We start from the raw sequence: 21695 nt of genomic DNA on the forward strand, positions 1-21695 counted from the left end.
ATAATGTAATAATTTCCTATAATGTAATAATTTCACCCTATAATGTAATAATTTCCTATAATGTAATAATTTCCTATAATGTAATAATTTCCTATAATGTAATAATTTCCTGAAAATGTAATAACGCCTGAAAATGTAATAAAATTTGCACTTAACTCAATCGAAAATGTAATAAAACCCAATAATGTAATAACTTCACCAATAATGTAATAAAATATCCTGACAGATATTGTAATAACATTTTTACCAATAATGTAATACCTTATTACGTTATTGGGAATTTATTACATGCTACTCAAAGTCTGCAATTTAACCCAATATTCATTCTGGTGTTTCAAATCCAGCGTATATAACATTCTTAGATACTTAAAACACAAAATGTAGAACTCTGGACTGAAAATGAACATATATATTACATTATTTGTCAAGTATTACATTATCAGTTTTGGAGAAAAAAAAAGACCCACCTGAAAATGTAATAAATTCCCAATAACGTAATAAGGTATTACATTATCGGTAAAAATGTTATTACAATATCAGTCAGGATATTTTATTACATTATTGGTCAAGTTATTACATTATTGGATTTTATTACATTTTCAATTGAGTTAAGTGCAAATTTTATTACATTTTCAGGAAATTATTACATTATAGGAAATTATTACATTATAGGAAATTATTACATTATAGGGTGCTACAAGCCTATTATAGATTAACATGAAAATAGCACCACTATATACCCCTTTTTGCATTATTGGTATTACTATCTTAACATAATGCAATGGCAGTTTCTCTTTGTTTCCTTTTTATATATTTCTTTTCTTATTTGTGTATTATCATCCACCGGATGCCATATTGTGTGAATGATACACACTGCACAGGATATAATATAATAATAGGCTAGAATAAGCCCTCGGCTTCAGCCTACTCCTTTTTCGGACATTTTTATTTACCTTTTATTTTAATTGTGAAATGAACATGTAAATGTCTCAATGTCCGAAATAAACCATTCATTCATAAACCATTCATTCATTTGTGCCTTGTCTCTCTGCCTGCAGGTCTGCTGGTGTACGTGGCCATGATGGTGGGCGCGCTGGTGTGGGGAGGTCTGTGTGATAAAATGGGGAGGAGGAAGTGTCTAATCTACGTCCTGACCATCGACCTGATCTTCTCCTTCCTGTCCTGCTTCGCCCAAGGATACGGCTTCTTCCTGTTCTTCAGGTTCTGCTCCGGCTTCGGGTGAGACGCCCGTCCCAACGGCACATTTACATCTGCAGAGACTCAACAAACGCTGCACATTTACATCTGCAGAGACTCAACAAACGCTGCACATTTACATCTGCAGAGACTCAACAAACGCTGCACATTTACATCTGCAGAATCTCAACAAACGCTGCACATTTACATCTGCAGAGACTCAACAAACGCTGCACATTCATAACGACTGACCTTTCCAACTAATAATCCAGTCAGTGGAAACATTTCTTTCTTTGGAAATAAGATGTCTGGCATTTGAATAACTGGAACTTCGATCAAAACAAGTTCTTTTCTCACGTCCACAAAGAGCACATTTATAGTTGAGTATAACTTAATTTTTCAAGGCTAATTTCTCTGGCATTTGCAATCAGCTGGAAAGCAGACGAGCTGAACCCAGACGGGTGATGTCTTAAAGTCTTGACCTTAAATATGCCCCAGCTTTTGTTGGTTTTTCACGTCATCTGAGAATTTCTAGATTGCACAAATTAAAGCAAATTGAACAATTCATCAATTTTAATTGATGTCTTGACTCACGTACACTGAATTTTCAGCTTTCAAAGATACAGGATCTTGATGACGACTTCCTAACATTTAAGACGTTTGTGTAAAAAGAAAAGAAAAGAAAGACCTTGGTTGCTGTGCATAGGCCTGTGTTGAAAAAAATCGATTTTCTGATTCTAAATCGATTCTCATATTAATTCCTAAAAATCGATTTGTATGTCTAAAGATCGATTTTTTTTTTCTCCCATCATTACATTTTTCCCTGAACTTTAATCCCAGTAGTTTTGAAAACTCCTGAACTAAATGAACTTTTCTTTAGAGAAAATGCTGGACATTTCAGCTTAAATTTCTAAATGTTATATTAGTTCAATGAAGTTCATATTATCTATATTTACTAGAGCTTGTTTGGTTTCTCTGTTATCGGACACGGTTTGTCATGAAATACCTGAAAAATGCCGGTGCTTCATGTCCAGCTGTGTCTGGTGACAGAATAAACCAGACAAGCTAAAATAACTAGTTTACTGCTTGAACTGTTGCAATTTCTTTCTTTTTTTGCACTTTAAATGGATATTGAAATGCCTATTTGAGTTATTTATTTCTTAGTTATTTCACAATAATTATTGTGAAATTATTATTTCAATAGTTATTTTACAGTCATATAATCCAGGCAACACTAACCCAAATCAATATCAAATCGGATCAAATGGTGATAATCGATTCTGAATCTTAAGAATCGGAATCGAATCGATTCTTGACATTTGAATCGATCCCCAGCTCTAGCTGTGCAGTCGGTCAGAGACTGAGAAAGAGCTTTTCAGAATCCAGATTCATTTTTTTTTTTAATATTTAACCTTTATTTAACCAGGAATAATCCCATTGAGATTAAAATCTCTTTTGCAAGGTTACACATTGAACAACATTGAACAACATCAACAAAACAGACATAAAAAACAGCTAAAACAGTTTGGCAATCATATCACTACAGTATAATCACTCAATGTTCGATAAAAGAACATGTGCATTCAGTAGTCAGATAGACCTTGATCCTAGCTTTAAAATCTACCAAACTTGGGAGATGATCCAATTTAAGATGACTCTGTAATTTATACCAGGACGAGGGTGCAAATGCTTTGAAGGCACTTTCCCCAAAAACAGTCCGCGTACGAGGAATAGTATACATTATCATTATCATTCATGGATCCAAAGATGTGTAAATCTGTGAATGAGAGCATGTAGGAAGCTGCACGGATGTGTGGAGGAGTCACACGTGTTTCCCGCTGCAGAATCGGCGGATCCATCCCCATCGTGTACACCTACTTCACCGAGTTCCTGCAGATGGACAAACGCGGGGAGCACCTGAGCTGGCTGTGCATGTTCTGGATGCTGGGAGGCCTGTACGCCTCCTTCACGGCCTGGGGCATCATCCCTCACTACGGTAACGGGACACACGCCGCAACCACATGCACACGTACCAACGTTTTCAAATTCATCACAAATTCACAGCAGGGGCATTTTGGGGGATTTTTTGCATAAAATGCCCAGAGGTGTCAAGTAACAAAGTACAAATACTTCGTTACCTTACTTAAGTAGAAATTTTGGTTATCTATACTTCACTGGAGTAATTATTTTTCAGACGACTTTTTACTTTTACTCCTTACATTTTCACACAATTATCTGTACTTTTTACTCCTTACATTTTAAAAACATCCTCGGTACTCTATTTCATTTGGGCCTTTAATAAAAACTATCCAGTTAAATTGCTCCATCCGGATAGAGTGAATTTGGTTGTGGTTGTTTCAGATGTTCTTGTCCAGTTTTGTTCTTACATCCGTTCCCTCAGATTCCTGCAACTAAACTTGGATGTACATTCCAATAAAGGTTAGGATAAATGATAACATGAACATGAAGTTTGACTTTTTGCACCATTACAATACTTATAGGCAACTAGTCATCATATCTGCTGCTCTCTGAAACACATGTTAATGCTCAATAGTACACATATATGCTTCTTTAATATATTTATACTAACACATGTTAATGCTCAATAGTACACATATATGCTTCTTTAATATATTTATATTAACACATGTTAATGCTCAATAGTACACATATATGCTTCTTTAATATATTTATATTAACACATGTTAATGCTCAATAGTACACATATATGCTTCTTTAATATATTTGCATTATACTAAGATACATTCATTTTCAATGGCTTTTTTCCCCCTTACATTACTTTTACTTTTATACTTTAAGTAGTTTTGAAACCAGTACTTTTATACTTTTACTTGAGTAAAAAACTTGAGTTGATACTTCAACTTCTACAGGAGTATTTTTAAACTCTAGTATCTATACTTCTACCTGAGTAATGAATGTGAATACTGAAGACACCTCTGAAAATGACTGAATTAAACGAATAGTTCTTCTCTGTGCTCGCCAACGTAACCATGGAGACGTCTAAACAGCAATTAATTGATAAGTTAGTCAAATTAAAACAAGCAAATACCACTGATTTGAAAAGAGACCAAAACAGACCCAAATGTTCCAGCTCTTAATTGGGTAAAAAGAAGAGATAAAGTGATTGTGTTGCTTTAGGACTCGGCGTGTCGTGTAGAATCAAACACGTGTCACGGCCGCTTAGAAAAGAGTGAGATATTATTGCTATGACAACTGTAATTGTGATTATTATAATTGTTAGAATATTACTGTTATCACTTCTGTCATTAGTTATTATTATATTATTAATTGATTATTAATCAAACATATTATCATAATTATTGTTACTTACATATTTATTTTCCTTCTCTTTTCTGAATGAATATGTGAATTTTTTTTATAGATCACCATTATTATTATTATTATTATCACCATTATTACTGCTTTGTATGTTCAAAGAGGATTGTGACATTGATGACAATAGATATTATTATACTTTACATTACTTATTTAATTGATTGATTGCCGCCTTCTTTTACTTTGTTTACTAGTTATTAATGAATTAACTAATTTTATTTATTTACTTTTTTTTGGCTGCTGTCTCTCTCCTAAAATAATACGGTGGCCGAGACCCGCCATTGCTGAAAATAAAAGTAACGCTGCAAATAAAATAAACTCTTTGCAAATAAAAGAAACGCTGCAAACAGAAACAAACGCAGCTGCAAATAAAAGAAACGCTGCAAATAAAATAAAAAAACGATGCAAATAAAAAAGCCACAACGGAAGTGAATTACCGGGGACTATTTTTGCCGATGCACCGGTGTTGCACATTAAAAATTACACGTAGTGACGTTGAACACTAACCTTTTCACTTATTTTCTCGTTCGTTGTTCTTCTTATTCCTCGCTCGTCTTATTTCTTCCTTTTCACTTACGTCCTCTTCGTCTTCTTCTTCTCCTCTCACGTAAAAAACACCGGTGCATCAGCAAAAAGAGTCCCTGGTAATTCACTTCCGTTGTGGCTTTTTTATTTGCGTCGTTTTTTTAAAAATTTGCAGCGGCGTTTCTTTATATTTGCAGCGTTTCTTTATATTTGCAAAGCGTTTATTTTATTTGCACCGTTTCTTTAATTTTCCGCAATGGCGGGTCTCGGTCACGGTAAAATAACCATAATTCTAGAAAAATCATCATACTCATACACGCGGTCAAAAACATTGATTTGTCTGTTTGTTTAGTTCGTTTTCTAGCGTCCCCTCTTGTCCTGTACCTGTATTTCTGTTTTTGTTTTGTGCACCTGTATTAAAAAAAAAAGAAGAGTGGGATAACCGTGGAGAGTGGGAGTTACACGGAAGAGCGAAGGCTTGTGGGAAACACGGATCAGATGAATGTGGATTCCAGCAGATTTATATCCGCCCCCGTCTCAGTCCTTCCTGATCCTGTTAGTTACACATGTAGACCATGAATGAAGGACCTTCACCACCACAACGGATCTGACTGTGCCATTTAAAAAATGTGACATTTTATAGCCATTTTAATCAAAATACCTCCCTTTTCAAGGACTCGTGGCTGAAAATGAGTTAAATGTCCGGGCTGGACGAGAGCGCTCTCTGGTGTTTATTGATGATGTGACAGCTGACAGAAGCAGGCTGATGTACGGGGATATAATCTGCATTCACATCCAGACAGATCTTACAAAACTGACGTAGCAGCATCTGACGGTGGCGATGGGTGACAACACAAAACACACTGAGAACAACAGTTTTGATGCCAAAGATAAGGATGTTCTTCAACAGCCGGGTCAGTCGCCTAAAAGCACGCTTTTCAAATAATGACGACAAAACTGAGGGCAGGAATATGAATGTCTGGAAAAGCATCTGTGGTGACGTCCTCAGACTCCAGACTTCAGTCATCGGCTGCACATCATTTTCATCCAAACATCCTGGCTGCATCTACGTTACTTTGTCCAAATACTTTAAAGTTCATGAAAATGGTGACATTTGGCTTAAAATGCCTGTAACAAATCCATTATTCATTCAGTTAAAATTGTTGAAATTTCATGAACTAGTAGATTATAGTATTCTGCAGACTATGTTTAAAGCTCATAAAAAAACTTTACCAATCAACATTCAGAAAAGATTTGAAAAAAGAGAAAGCAAGTATAACTTAAAAGGAACAGAGATTTAAAAAAAAAAACAAGATTCAGGACAAAATTGATGGAACGTTGTGTTTCTGTGAAAGGAATCAGTTTATGGAACAATCTGAATAAAGAAAACAAAGAATCCAAATCAAACATTACATTCAAAAGAACAATTAAAGCCTGTATGTTAAGTAAATATAATGAAATATGTTAGTTTAGGTTTGATTGACATACCCATAGACGGCGGTAATTTTATGTATTTTTTTATTTTTTTATTCACTTAGTTGTTGTTTTTTTGTTGTTATTTCTTGGAAAAGGGGGCAGATCAGATAAGATTCTTCTTCTTTCTGCTCTCTTTTCATTCACAATTTAAGAACATTTGTAATTGTATTGAATTGTTTTATTTTTTTTAATGAAATAAAGAATAAAAAAATGAAATAATTCCAACAGTTTCAGAGTTTTGAAGCCAAAGAAACGGGATGTTCTTCGACAGCCATGTCAGTCGCCTAATTTGAATCCAACAGCTTTTCAAATAATGACGACAAAACTGAGCAGCAACTGAAGACGAATGTCCGGAGAAGAATCTCCAGTGACGTCCACAGACTCCAAACGTTATTTTCATCCAAACATCCTGGCTACATTTACATAACTTTGTCCAAATACTTTAAAGTTCATTAAAAAATGTGGCATTTTACTTAAGATGCCTGTAATTCCAGCTTTCTTCCCTGTAGACCAACGTAGCTGTTACATGTTCTGTCCTACGTTGAGCTTATTATTGCTGAGTTGCACGTTTAAATACCATTTTTGTAAAAATAAACTCACTCTGCGCGTGTGTTTCTGCAGGTTGGGGCTTCGCCATCGGGACACAGTTCCAGGTTCACAGCTGGAGGCTGTTTATCCTGGTGTGTCTGTTTCCCGCGCTGGGCGCTCTCATCGGAGTCATCTTCATGCCGGAGAGTCCTCGCTTCCTGCTGGAGGTCAGACAACCAGTCCCAAACCTCCGATACTTTAAGAACCACGGGTCAATTCAATTCAATTCAAGACAACAATTAGACAACCTCTCCCCCGCCCAAAAAGGGCCGTTACCCTGCCCCCCTCACTCCCACACTGCAGGATCCGGTGTTTTGCATTCAGAGATGCTCTTCGCCACCGGCAGAAGATGCTGCACCATGTACAAAAGAGAAAAAAGAGAAGAAAAGGGGGGCCAGCACAAGAAACTACAGGAGCGACTCTAACACACTAGAGTTTACACTACCTAGAGATTTACCAACACCAGCTAGAGGTTTACTAAACACTAACTATAGGCTTTACTAAACAGAAAGGTTTTAAGTTTAGTTTTAAAGGTGGAGGTGGTGTCAGCCTCCTTAACCCAGATTGGAAGTTGGTTCCATAGTAATGGTGCCTGATAGCAGAACGCCCGCCCTCCAAATCTACATTTAGATACTCTAGGAACTACGAGTAAACCTGCACTCCGAGAACGGAGAGCTCTGCCAGGAACATAAGGCACTATCAGGTCTTGTAAATACTGCGGAGCTAAGCCGTTTTGGGCTTTATACGCAAGTAATAAAATATTAAATTGGATTCTGAATTTTACAGGTAGCCAATGGAGCCACGCTAACACTGGAGAGACGTGGTCTCTCCTGCTAATTCCTGTCAGTACTCGTGCTGCTGCATTCTGGATCAGCTGGAGCCTATTCAGCAAATTACTTGGACATCCTGCTAACAACACATTACAGTAATCCAGTCTAGAAGATACAAACGCATGTTTGCATTAAGTGTACGCATGGGTCATGCGTACACTTAATGTCAACTGAGAGTATGAGACATAAAGATGTGATGGTTAAGACGGATGAATCATTGCAGCCACAGCAACATCCCACGGCTGTGAAAGCTAGCGGGAAGCTGCTAAGGCATCACCTGAGTGCCATCCGCCCGTGTTTCCCACCCAGGACATTGTCAGGCCCGTGACCACGTGTGATATTGTGTTTGTGTGCTACTGCTGCTTTCCTCCTCCAGCTCGCCACACATGACCCCTGCTGATCAGGGGAACGGCCTAATGGGAACGTCTGGCACGGCGGCGAGCGGGAACGCTCCCGTGGTCGCACTCAAACCCGTAATGAGAAAGAGTGGCTCTTAAAAATAGTCAAGCGTGCCGTGTAATTTCAGCCAGGCATGCCGAGAGCCACCCGAGAGCCAGCAGAGCTTTCCCTGTGAAGCTCCGAGGCCCTCACGGATCTGTGTGCTCTTTTGCTTTTAATTTTTGTCTTGTATTGTATATTATTTTTGTGTCGGACCGCAGGAAGAATAGCTGCAGTTTTGCTACAGCTAATGGGGATCCTAATAAAACTTCAAACTTCTCTTTCAGAACGCACGGCACGACGAGGCGTGGATGATCCTGCGGAAAGTTCACGACACCAACTGGAAGGCCAAGGGGGAGCCGGAGAGAGTTTTCACCGTAAGGCGGTCTTTTATTTCAAACATAAGCACAAAAAATTAATAAAACAGCAGAAAAATTAATCAATAACATAAGAAAGAACAATAATAATCACTAATTCAACACCCGTTGAATTCAGTTGGACCCTCGTTATTAAATATGAAAGGATTGGATTCATAAATGTCAAAAAATTTCAAAGTTGTGCACTTTCTAAACAGTGTTAATGGTATGATATGACAAGCAGGGCACTGAAAGAGAATAGAGATGCCTCAGATGAGGAAGAACCACATTTATGGAGGCAATCCTAATGTCTAAATTAGAAATAAACCCAGACAATAAAATAACTTGCAAATACTGTCATGCAATCTGCATCATAGAGCAGGAAGTCCAAACTCCAGATGTTTTTACACTTACACTTTAGCACGAATAGTAAAAGCCCTTTCACGCTTTCACGTCTCTGTGGGAGACGGGGCTGTGAAAACTTCACTTGTCATTTTATACACATTAATGTACCTTTTAAAAGTACAAAAACATGTACAGCATCCATCCATCATCCATCCATCCATCCATCCATCCATGCATCCATCCATCCATCCATCCATCCATCCATGCATCCATCCTCTATCCTGCAGCTCTGACCTGAATACTAAAAGTCAGATTAAAGCAGAGACGTGACTGCTACCTGTTTTCCTGTTTTCCGTGCAGGTGACCAACATTAAGACGCCACAAACGGAGGAGGACGAGTTCATAGAGATCCAGAGTGACACCGGGACGGCCTTCCAGCGCTGGACCGTCCGCAAGATGACCATGCTGCAGCAGGTCAGACATCACTCTACGTACTCTTCTTATCCTGAAAACAAACGTTTGAATGCGTGAAAATACCACGACTGCTTCTAGCTGGGAGGGAATGTGTCAAAAATCATAAAGATTGTGCACTTGGTGACAAGTTTTTGATATTTGGCATGGTGTTAGGTATGGACACAAGGTTTTCAAAAACCACCGCAAACAAATGGTGACGCCCCCTAGTGGCCGGTTTGCAGAAAATTCAAAATGGCTCCCGCCGAAAAGATCAAAGCTCATATCTCAGCTTCTCTTAGTCCTAGATTGTTGTAGATTGTCACTCTCTACTTTTTTGGTGCTAGGAATATAATTTCAAGATACATTTCCTATTTCAAGGTCATGTTGAAGGTCAGATTTAATTTTCAAGGTCCTTTTTTGCCCCAAAAACTCCATATCTCTAGAATTAAGTCACATAAAAATATCATATAGGGCTTTAGACCCATATTTTCACCCCCAAGGAATGCAGTTTTCTGTTTATTGGACAGGTCACTATCGCTGTAGTGTCAATAATCTCTTCATTCAGGCTTAAGATGAACAGAACCTCAGAACTAAGTCACAGTAAAAGAATAGGATTTTATTAAAATAACACACATAAAAACATCAGCTGTGCATGTTTAAACTCACTTAACACCTACAATGCTGCCTCTATCGCCTTATTGCTTATTGATTCATTTTGAATTTCCTGCAAACCGGCCACTAGGGGGCGTCCCAATTTGTTTGCGGTGGTTTTTGAAAACCTTATGCCCGTACCCAGTACTCGAGTTGTAAAAAAGAATCAGGGGGGATGGTGGATTTTTATCATATGGGGACAGATAATTTGTGCCAACCCTAACCCTAACCCTATTACAAATAATATAATATATTACAAATAATAGCAGTGACCAAAACAGCTGCAGAAATACTGCAGGAATGACATAGCAGCAGTTAAATGCAGCCTTCTGTAAGCTTTAAATATCCACTGGGCTTACATCAAATACATCAAAACACAACAATAAAAAACACTTTTCTGAACTTATCAATATGACTCTGTCCTTCACAGGATAAGTAAAATGGATCACTGCAAAAACTCAAAATCTTAACAAGAATATTTGTCTTATTTCTAGTTAAAATGTCTCATTTTAGTAAAAAAAATCTCATTACACTTAAAACAAGACTCATCACTGGAGAAAACAACATTTTTCACCTGTTTCAAGTAGATTTTCACTTGAAATAAGTAGAAAAATCTGCCAGTGGAACAAGATTTTTTTGCTTGTAATGAGAGGATAAATCGCAGTAAAACCACATTCATTGATGAAATGACATAAGGGATGGAAAGGGGGGATGGCAGTTTTACAGGGGGGATGATTTGGACTGTTTTTATTTCAGGGGGGGATGATTTGGACCGTTTTTATTTCAGGGGGGATGATTTGGACCGTTTTTATTTCAGGGGGGATGATTTGGACCATTTTTATTTCAGGGGGGGATGCCATCCCCCTCATCCCCCCTCAACTCCAGTACTGTCTGTACCTAACACCATGCCAAATATCAAAAACTTGACAGGTTTGGTCTGTGCTTCCAACAGGTGATGGCCAACGTGATGTCGCTGTCGGCTCCAGAGCTCCGGCTGCAGAGCCTCTTCCTGCTCATTGTGTGGTTCTGCTTGGCCTTCAGGTAGTTAGAGTCAGAGAGTGGAGTCCTCTCACCTGCTAGAACAGGGGTCGGCAACCCGCGGCTCTTTAGCGCCGCCCTAGTGGCTCCTGGAGCTTTTTCAAAAATGTTTGACCTTTTTTTTCCTTTTTTTTTCCTTTTTTTTCTCCTTTTTTTCCTTCTTTTCTTCTTTTTTCTTTTTTTCTCCTTTTTTTCTCCTTTTTTTCCTTTTTCTCTTTTTTTTCTTATTTTTTTTCCTTTTTTTCTTCCTTTTGCCTTTCCTTTTTAATCTCGACATTTTGACTTTTTTCTCAAAATTTTGACTTTTTCCTCAACATTTCGACTTTTTTCTCGAGATTGTACTTCAACATTAATCTCGACGTTTTGACTTTTTTCTCGAAATTTTGACTTTTTTCTCAACATTTCGACTTTTTTCTCAAAGTGCATAATGAAAAAATCTTCCCCCATTTATAGCTAATATAGAAACATGCAGCAAGTGTTGTCTTCATTCTAATTCTGATACCAGACTTTTCATTTTTTGCGGCTCCAGACATATTTGTTTTTTGTGTTTTTGGTTCAATATGGCTCTAAAACATTTTGGGTTGCCGACCCCTGTGCTAGAAGAAATGCATATGGTCTTCCTTCATCATGTGTGTGTGTGTGTGTGTGTCGTAGCTACCACGGGCTGGGTGTGTGGTTTCCCGACATGATCAAGTACATGCAGTACGAGGAATACGAGTCCAGGGTGAAGGTTTTCCACCGGGAACGCGTGGAGCGCTTCCACTTCAACTTCTCCCTGGTGAACCAGATCCACCGCGAGGGAGAGTACATTCACGACAAGTACGTCCCGTTGCTGCTGCCGCTGCCACGACTTTAACACAGTTTGCTTGTGATTCACATCGTTTCTTTTTGTCTTTTTATCACGTAGATTTGCAAACATCGAGATCAAGTCCGTGAAGTTCGAGGACTCTCTGTTCGAGAACTGCTACTTCGAGGACATCAAATCCACCAACACGTTCTTTGAGAACTGCACCATCAAGAACACCGTCTTCTACAACACAGGTAGCACCCACAGGTAGCACCCCGGGGCGACGCAACGCCGCCTCTGTACCCAGACCCGTCAGGCACAACCATCCCCAGAAATACTTAGGACTTTTGAGAACCGCGCAAAGTTATGGATAAGCCCTGAATGCAGGCATTGTGATGTAGAATAGTCAAATTGGTCTGATTCACCGCACGAATCGGCACAGATTACTTTATAATACTGTATTTGACCCGGTCTTTGTACGTTTTGACCGTATAGAAACGGAATTCTCGTCAGTTGTGTGAAATAAGACCTGGAAACAGGTATTGTGGCATAAAATTGTCAAATTAGTTTAATAGGGCTTGGTCGCCAAGTTGCATTCTTGGACACGGCGGCCATTTTGGCAGCCTCGTGAGTGTAAACAAACAGCAGTGTAGTAGCAGTGTGGTAGCACAAAATGAACAGACGGAACGCAAAAAAAAAAGTTAAAATGCTGGAAAGGAACTGGAATCTACAAGGATACCTTAATCAAGGAAGCCAGAGACCAAAGAACGACGAAGAGGGAGCACGTCTGTACACAGTGCGCAGTGGTGTGAAGAGCAGCTAAGGTAGCTTCCAACATGGCGGCTCCGCCAAGTGATGACGTCAAGACGACCAAGCCGTATTCACCGTACGAATTGTTACAGATTACTTTTGTAATACTGTATTTGACCTGGTCTTTGTACATTTTCACCGTATAAAAAACGTAATTCTTGCCATTGTAAGAATGAGATGAACCTGCTGGCAGAGCCGTCTGGGAGATTTGCGAGGCCCTGTGCGAAATGGCTGGGGGGGGCTCTCGCGCGCGCAAGATTTTTGGGTTTTTTGGGTCGGATCGGGTGTCTATATGCGCAATTTTAACTCTCCAATTACAAAATACTGGATACCTTCCCCTGCCTCATCATCATCTCTTAACTCGACGCGGGGCCCCACGGCTGCTTGAGACCCGGTCAGATCGGTGATTTTTGTAACAAATTTATCTAACGAGCCTTTCAGAGAGGCATTAAACTCTTCCATTTTCTTTAGTTTTTTTCTTTTTTCATCCCCTGATGGAAATTTCCTGAATCTGTCTCGTTCTCTCGACATTGTGTGACAGTTTGTTCCAACTCCACCGTCTGGATCAGAGCAGCTTGTGTCTGCGCTTGGTCTGATCAGTTGTATTGAACAACAGACACGCGCATCATTGCACATATATTTATTGATATGCACAGACTAGTACACATTCAGGGGCCCGTTTCACAAAGCAGGTTTAGTGAGAACTCTGAGTCTGTTAACCCTGAAATGAGGGAAACTCTGAGTTTTCCGTTTCACAAAGGGAGGTAACTCAAACCAGAGAAAGAGAGGTAACTCTAGCCTGTTTCACAAAGAGAGGTAACTTAAATTCTCGGTCAGTTACCGTAGTAACAGACGCTCTGAACCTAACCTGGTCGGGACCAGGTTTATTTCAGCGAACCTGGAGTTTCTCTCCGTCTCCTCCCTCAGTGGCGTCAATTCAGCCAATGGGTCTTTACGCAATACACATCCGTTTTCTGCACCACGGACAGCAAGCGGCAGAGTTAGAGAGCAGAAAAGGCTTATCTGACAAACGCAACGTATTTTATTCACTATGTCAGTGCAACAATATCACAGGGACATCCCAGTTTAACTTCAAACAGTTAAAGTCCAAATGCAAAAAGGAGAGGGAGAGTAAAAAAAAGTCAAATATTTCCCTTAAACAGATGTATAAGAGGATTTATATCTTACTTTGAGATGAACTTGCATAATTAATCCATCAGTGGCTAACAGCCTCGTTAATATATTCTGGACCCATCACTTGCCTTCTTTCTTTTTTTTTTATTGCGTGGTTGTCTGCTTCATTTTAATTTTTGTAAGTTAGTAACACTGCAGAGCGCACTTTTTTTTAACTTTATTTAAAACTTTATTTAAAAGTTCCAATTACAGTCAGAACATTGACCGTGGACAGTCAGGCATCAAGGAATTAAATAAACAAATACAGTATGAGACATAAAGTGGATGAAGTGCATAAGTCATTACATAAGTAACATAAATATAATAAAAAGAAAGAAAATGGCAGGACATATATTATATCTGCAGAGCGCACTAAAAACGAGATTGATAGCGACCACTGTCGTCAGGGACGCTGGGACATCACATTTCAAGATATGAGGGGGGGTACAAGTGTTGGGATAGATAATACCTACTGAAATCCATCATGTTGTTCTGATATGCATTTGTAGTTATTTTATATGTATGAAGTAATAGAATACATCAATACAAATAGATACATAGTAATTCCATAAAAGTATTTAAAAAAAAAACATTTACATTCTCCCCTGAAGCCGAGGTGTGGCAGCTGCCGTACCCAATTGACGGCCCTGATCTAATTGACAATAAAATTTCATTATTTTTTTTTCAAAATATGCTCTCATACTCGCCATATGCACGTATTAACGCTTCTAACTCCAGTGGCGTGAAGTATGTGGATCTTCAGATGCAAACTAACGTTTCCTCAAAGGGATTTTGTAAATTGAAAAGATAAATAAAGTTAAAAAGAAAAAAAAGAAAATGTATGTCGCTCTTTTGTGTCGCCGGTTGCCATGGTGAATCCTTGTATCAGCGATCTACTGATGCTGGCTTTTTATTTCCCTCACGCTTGCGCTTAACTCCCGGTGAAACTACTTAGAGTTGAGTAAATTACCTCAAATCCGCTGTTCTGGAACCGAAAACTCAGAGTTTCCGATCTCAGAGTAGATCAACTAAGAGTTCAGGATTAGACTCAGTGTTTGTTGAACCTGCTTTGTGAAACGGGCCCCAGGTCTGTAATGGAACCTGACTGTTGATATTTATAAGGGAAAAAAGGAAAAAGAAAACGAAAAAAAAAAAAAAAAAAAAACGGCCCATAGCGCGAGGCCCCTTGAAGCCCTGTGCGGTGGCACGGTTCGCACACCCCTTGCGGCGGCCCTGCCTGCTGGACTCTACTGCCCTTACTTTTTAACAACTTGTGCTTTTTATTATTTTACCTCTTTTCTCATAATTTTATTTCATTTTATTTGTTATTTACTGTTTAATTGTGTTTTGCCGCTTTAATGTTGATGTAAAGCACTTTGAATTACCTTGTGTTGAATTGTGCTGTACTCTCTCCAGATCTGTGGCAGAACAAGTTCAAAGAGTGCCGGATGGAGAACACCACCTTCCTGCACCCCAAGAAGGGCTGCCACCTCAACTTCCAGGAGGAGAACGACATCGTCATCTACATGGTCACCTTCCTGGGCAGCCTGGCCGTGTTGCCTGGCAACATCATCTCAGCCTTGTTCATGGACAAAATAGGAAGAATCCGAATAATAGGTGAGATGAGAGGATGATACGGATCCCGGTGATATAAAACACTGTTTAAAAAGCTGCGTCTGAAACAGAAGCTGATGTTTGTGTGTTTGTCTGCAGGCGGGTCCATGCTGGCGTCCTCCGCCTGCACCTTCCTGCTGCTGCTCAGCTTCAGTCAGGGAGCCGTGATATGTTGGCAGTGTCTCTTCTACGGTGCTAGTGTGGCCGCCTGGAACGGACTGGAGGTCATTTCGGTGGAGCTCTACCCCTCCTCTAAACGGTACGGGCCGACCTGACCCAACCATCGGGGGGGTCTTTCCTTAATCTCATCAAAATCCTGTCAACCGTGGTCAGGAGCTTCCTCTCTGGTGAAACTGTGACTGTGTTTACATGCAGTCAACTAGACAATTTCCTCGCAGAAATTTCGAGAGTGCCACGGCAGGTTGCTGCCCATTTGTGTACATTGTTGAATTTTGCAAGCGATAAAGGTCAAGGACTCAAAACTAAGTCTGATGACACCACCCATGACTCTCTATGTCAAACCATTCAAAAGTAATTTGAATATCACATTTCGGCCAATCAGAAGAAGGGGCGGGGCTAATTTGTATATATAATATAATATATATATATAACAATGATAATATATATATATATATATATATATATATATATATATATATATATATATATATATATACATATATATATATATATATCCCATGAACCGGTTCCCAGCAGGAGTGCTGATCATCTAAGGTCAAAAGGTCAGGGTTCAGATTTCTCCATTTTCCAGGTTAAAGTATAGACGAATCCGGCGACCGGTTTGTGTGCGCTGCCATCTTGCGGCGGCGCCATTGCTGCGGTGGCAGGTGTCAATCTGCCACCGCAGCGCTGTTATTGTAACCTGACGCTCTACAGCATCATTATAGCTGGATTGATGATGTTAGACAGTGGCCTTCCATAAATAATGAAGGTATCTTAAATTAATGCTGATGTTAATTTATAAATAATGATTTGTTTGAGCGATAAGCAGGAAAGAATAGAGGAATAGGGAGATAAGGGAGTGTATGATTAAACACTGTAATATAGCTCTCTCCACCTCCTCTCCTTACGAGGCACGTCTGCACAATTAAATATTACCTGTTTATGTTTTGTTTTATTTTAGGTATCCAAGAATATTTTATTGATCGCCTGGCGTCCGATGAGGAAAAAAAACGCAATTACAGGTCTCTAATTGAAGGGCAGAACTATCTCAGCTCCCGATGATACAGAATACATACATACATAACCCCAATCTGCAGATAAAACTAGTTTGTTGAGGAAAAAATATCAACTCTATTTGTAGCTGCAGAAGAAAAAAATAATCTCACGAGGAAAAGAAAAATATTGCTCACGCCTCGGAGCCTCTTCAGCATAAAAAAAAAGAAAAGAGAAGTTAAGAGTAATAAAAAAGATGTAGGCTACTGTATGTTGTTATATTATACTAATTTATTGAAACACATGGCGAGTCAAACATTTACCAAAGCAGCTGTCAAACACTAAACAAGGTAGTAAGACGGTGGTTCTGCAGAACTGCGGCAGTAAATCCTCATCGGAGCTCCATTCTTTAGGGATTTCATATGGATCCAAACCGTTAATAATCATTATTTTCTCCATATACCGCTCCCTGGCTTCCTTGTTTAAGGTATCCAGGTAAATTCCAGTTCCTTTCCAGCAGTTTAACATCTTTTTTTGCGTTCCGTCTGTTCACTTGGTGAAACAGAAAAGTAGTTTTGAAAGTCCCTCCCGTCTTCATTCACTATCAAAACAAATGCACGTGACGGGACAGGAGTGTTCCGATGATACAAATACATTAAGAGAGCCTGGCAGGGAGCGGAGTAATAGATCCATACGTATATATGTCTATGGGCTGGAGCGGAGGAGCGGAGCCGCCACCGCAGTAATGGCGGCCCGCTCGACTTCCGGGTTTCGCCGGATTCGTCTATATGAAGTCTGTACTGACTGAGTCATGTGACCAGTTCTGGCTCAGGCAATGACTCAGCAGCTGAGCTCTGGTTGCTAGGGGCAACAAGAACTTCGACACGAGGAAGGTTCCGGGTTGGCTGTGAGAAAACCCCAGATTTTGCCTTGTGAGAAGTTCTCAAATAACTGTGAAAACAAAGTGAGATTTTTTTTAAGAAAACTTTTGATTACATTACAGTGAATGGAGACCGAGGCAGGAATTGGCGTCGCTTTAGCCTCCCCCCCCGCCTGTCAAAGTCACATTTTATGAATCCCAACATCTATGTCTACATTCTGACCAAAATTATCTGTCTACCTTTTACGGATTGGCCGTGAGATCAAGTTACAAATAAAAAATCTAGTTATTTTTTCACTCTCTCTGCCACTCTAGAAACTGACACCCGCACTCTAAATTTGACAAAAACGTGATTTCCAGTCCTCGCTTGAGGGCTCATATCTTGAAAAGTGTACATCTTAGGAAAAAACAGTTTCAGGTTTGGAGAGAGAAGAGAAGTTTTCCTCCGTTTTGAAGTTTGAATGACATTTCTACGTGCAAGTATGAGAAAGATAGGTGACTCAGAAAAAAGGTGAATTTTGTCTTTTTTTTTAACCTCCTTCCACCCACAGTGTGAAATTCTGCCCCATTCACTTACATGGGAAAATCTCCCCATTAGTTTGGAAATTTGGAAATGTTTTTTGCACTTTGTGCAAAAACTATTTGTGCCTCATCGCTCTGAAAATCCACAGGCCTGTAGTTAAATTCAGGGCCTACAACTTTCTAAATTGGTTCAGAATTTTTCGAGTAACGGTGTGCGAGTGGTGAGGCCCCAAGGTTCTCCCAATGCATTCCGGATGGCGCTAAAAGCGCACGTTTTTGCACGTTGCGCAAAAACGTGCACGCCAATCGCTAATAAAAGTCATAGCACACGATTCCCGCTTAAGGCGCACGTTTCTACGTTTTTACTTTTCGCATTTTCTCAAAGCTGCGGGACTAGTAGCGAACTGAAATCTGGCCGGAAAATGAATAAGATGAAGATGAGATCCACACAATAACAATGCCTCTGGCTGTGCCAGAGGCACTCCTCCTCCATTGCATAGCTTTGGAGGAGGAGTGCCTCTTGGCGCAGCCGTGGCACTAATAAATCACACACACACAAAGAGCGGTGAAAGTTCACGACTGCTTCATGAACCGGAACCAAAAATGCGTTGCTACCAAGCGAACCAATCACAGCCCTCTCGGTCTGCGTTGGGTCTGCATCGCCTCCACGCGTAGTTCCATTTTTTGGGAGGTGCACGTCAGGCTATGGCGTAGGCTACGGAGAGACTCCCGCGTAGCCGTGTACCCTACGGCGTGGGCTCTGCATTGATTTAACGCAGAACCATAATTCAGCCTTTAGGAGGGAAGAAACCTGGACCAGGACCAGGATCATAACGGGGGACTGCAGGTCAGCATGCAGCTCCTGAAGCTCTGGCCTGCAAACATGTACAGAAGAGAAAAGGGCAGCACAACAAACTACAACAACAATGATGGTTATGAGATAATTCCAATTAATAACTGAGAAAGGAAAGAGAAGGAGGGTGATGGGCAGCGCTCAGCGGATCATGTTGGAGTAGAAGAACTGCAGGTATTTTATAGGACTACATATCAAAATACAGCCTGATCTGTCAGCCCGTTCTCCCGGCTCTGCACCGGGGGACGAGCCCTCCGCGGAGAGTCAACTTAGCTTTTACTACATATGTGCATATATATATATATCTGCATAAACACACATATGCATGTAAAAGCTTCACTGGAGACACGTTTTACCCGGCGTGACGGACGGACAGATGACGAGCGTGTTTACTGAGACAGTCAGAGAAAAGGAAACTCTGCTGACTCAAAGCTGCCAGGACACTGACCGGCCCGGCCCTTGGGGGGGGTTTATGACCAAACATGGACACGTGGAGTCTGGGGACGAGGATTCTGACGTAATCGTGATCTTTTGAATCTCGTGAGAATCTGGCCTCCGTCCAAAGCAAACAATTAATCTTCATCAGAAGATTACACATATACAAACTAAAGCTCCTCCCTTAACCGCTTTAGTTTTAAATCTAAGCCTGACTGTATTCAAAATATGTTCAATTTAAGACAAAGCCATTCGGACCTCAGAGGGGAGAGATACAGGAAATCAACAATCAGAACCAACACCAAACTGAGATGCTACAGCGGCAGCGGTGGATGTTTGGAATAAATTAGAATAAATTAGAGAGGGATTTGAAATTATGTAGAACCTTAACCTTATTTAAAAAAACATTGAAAAAGGATGATTTCTTTATATCAAATTAATGAGTGGTGATGCTGCTATGTTGAGTTGGCTATTTATTTAATTAGTGATTTGATTTGATTTTTTAAGGATGAAGGAAACATGTAGACTGCACCTTTATTTTTAATTTTTTTAATTTCTTGAGGAATTTTTGTTATCCCCATGGAGGCAATTTGTTTTACTGTCAGTCTTTTCTCTTACTTCTTGGTTTTATTTCATTACTTTAATTCATATTTTTGAGGATAGGCAAATAATAAGCTTTGCTTCAGCTACACCTTTTTCAGTCTAGATGTTATTTGTATATTGGAAACTTTTTGTAATGTTTTCTTTGAACAGTGTATTAGTTTTCTTGTTGTCATTTTTATTATTATTTTTTTTTTGTGATGTCATGACCGAAAATTACGTGTGACCGAGTATTAGGGCCAAACTAAGAAAAAAGAAAATTTGGAAATTACGAGAATAAACTCATAATATTATGAGAATAAAGTTGTAAAATTACGAGAATAAAGTCCTAACATTACGAGAATAAAGTCGTAACATTACGAGAATAAAGTCGTAATATTACGAGAATAAAGTCGTAATTTATGAGAATAAAATCGTAATATTATGAGAATAAAGTTGTAATATTACAGGAAGAGCCGTCTTCTCCCTGTGTTAAAATGAGGAATATTGAGCATCTTGTGAAGTTCTATTTATATATTTGTAAAATATTTAATATTACGACTTTATTCTCAAAATATTACGACTTTATTCTCGTAATATTATGACTTTATTCTCATATTATTATGACTTTATTTTTTATTTTTTGTCTTAGTTTGGCCCTAATACTCCGTCGTAGAAAATAAACTAAACTAAACTAAAAAAAACCCTTCCCTTCCTCTCTCTCTCTCTCTCTCCGGCCTGCAGAGGGACCGCCTTCGGCATCCTGAACGGCATCTGTAAGTTCGCTGCCATCGTGGCCAGCTTCATCTTCGCCGCCTTCATCGGCATCACGAAGATCATCCCCATCTTCCTGGCCTTCGCCGCCCTGGTCTGCGGAGGCCTGGTGGCCCTGAAGCTGCCTGAAACCCGGGAGAAGATCCTGTCCTGAAGAGCCAAACTCCCGCCCACCCCTGCTCCGCTGCCACGACACCAGCGTAACTCAACCAGGGGAGCGCCTGTTCCGGGGGGGAGAGAGAATCAGCTTTAACTGAAAACAGAAAGACAAGATTAAAAGAGCGGCTATGTGGACTGAGTTGTGTTTGTCCGGTTGCCTACGGGGACCCGCGCCTCCGGCCAGCGAGCGCCGCGGCCTCCCCAGCGTTCCCGTCACATCCTGTGAATCTGTTATCTGTCTTCCCGTCGTCTCTTCACACACAGCTTAGCAGCATCTGTTTCGTTTGAGGTTTCTGTAGAACAGGGGTCGGCAACCCGCAGCTCTAGAGCCGCATGCGGCTCTTTAGCGCCGCCCTAGTGGCTCCTGGAAGTTTTTTCAAAAATGCTTGACCTTTTTTTCTTCTTTTTTTTTTCTTTTTTTCTTCTTTTTTCCCATTTTTTTCTTCTTTTTCTTTTTTACTTTTTCTTCTCTTTTTTCTTCCTTTTTCCTTTCCTTTTTAATCTCAACATTTTGACTTTTTTCTCGGAAATTTTTACTTTTTTCTCAACATTTTGACTTTTTTCTCGACATTTCGACTTTTTTCTCAAGATTGTACTTCGACATTAATCTCGACATTTCGCCTTTTTTTTTCTCGACATTTCGATTTTTTTCTCGACATTTCGATTTTTTTCTCGACAT

At 39.8% G+C, this 21695-nt stretch overlaps 1 protein-coding gene across 2 annotated transcripts in view; it reads left to right on the forward strand.

Annotated features, from left to right (window-relative positions):
• Positions 1 to 21446, forward strand: part of sv2ba (synaptic vesicle glycoprotein 2Ba) — a 53379-nt gene extending 31933 nt beyond the window's left edge. For both annotated transcript variants that reach the window (XM_061747118.1, XM_061747109.1), the window contains exons 3-13: positions 1059 to 1239; positions 3042 to 3193; positions 7177 to 7310; positions 8699 to 8788; positions 9473 to 9586; positions 11169 to 11257; positions 11909 to 12073; positions 12162 to 12295; positions 15441 to 15641; positions 15738 to 15897; positions 20828 to 21446. In XM_061747118.1, coding sequence (XP_061603102.1) covers positions 1059 to 1239; positions 3042 to 3193; positions 7177 to 7310; positions 8699 to 8788; positions 9473 to 9586; positions 11169 to 11257; positions 11909 to 12073; positions 12162 to 12295; positions 15441 to 15641; positions 15738 to 15897; positions 20828 to 21011 — 1604 coding nt within the window. In that variant the 3' untranslated portion in view covers positions 21012 to 21446. The remainder of the gene's footprint in view (positions 1 to 1058; positions 1240 to 3041; positions 3194 to 7176; positions 7311 to 8698; positions 8789 to 9472; positions 9587 to 11168; positions 11258 to 11908; positions 12074 to 12161; positions 12296 to 15440; positions 15642 to 15737; positions 15898 to 20827) is intronic.
• The last annotated feature ends 249 nt before the right edge of the window (positions 21447 to 21695 follow it).

The sequence above is a fragment of the Cololabis saira genome, chromosome 2 (assembly GCF_033807715.1).
Source record: "Cololabis saira isolate AMF1-May2022 chromosome 2, fColSai1.1, whole genome shotgun sequence".
Classification (NCBI taxonomy): Eukaryota; Metazoa; Chordata; class Actinopteri; order Beloniformes; family Belonidae; genus Cololabis; species Cololabis saira.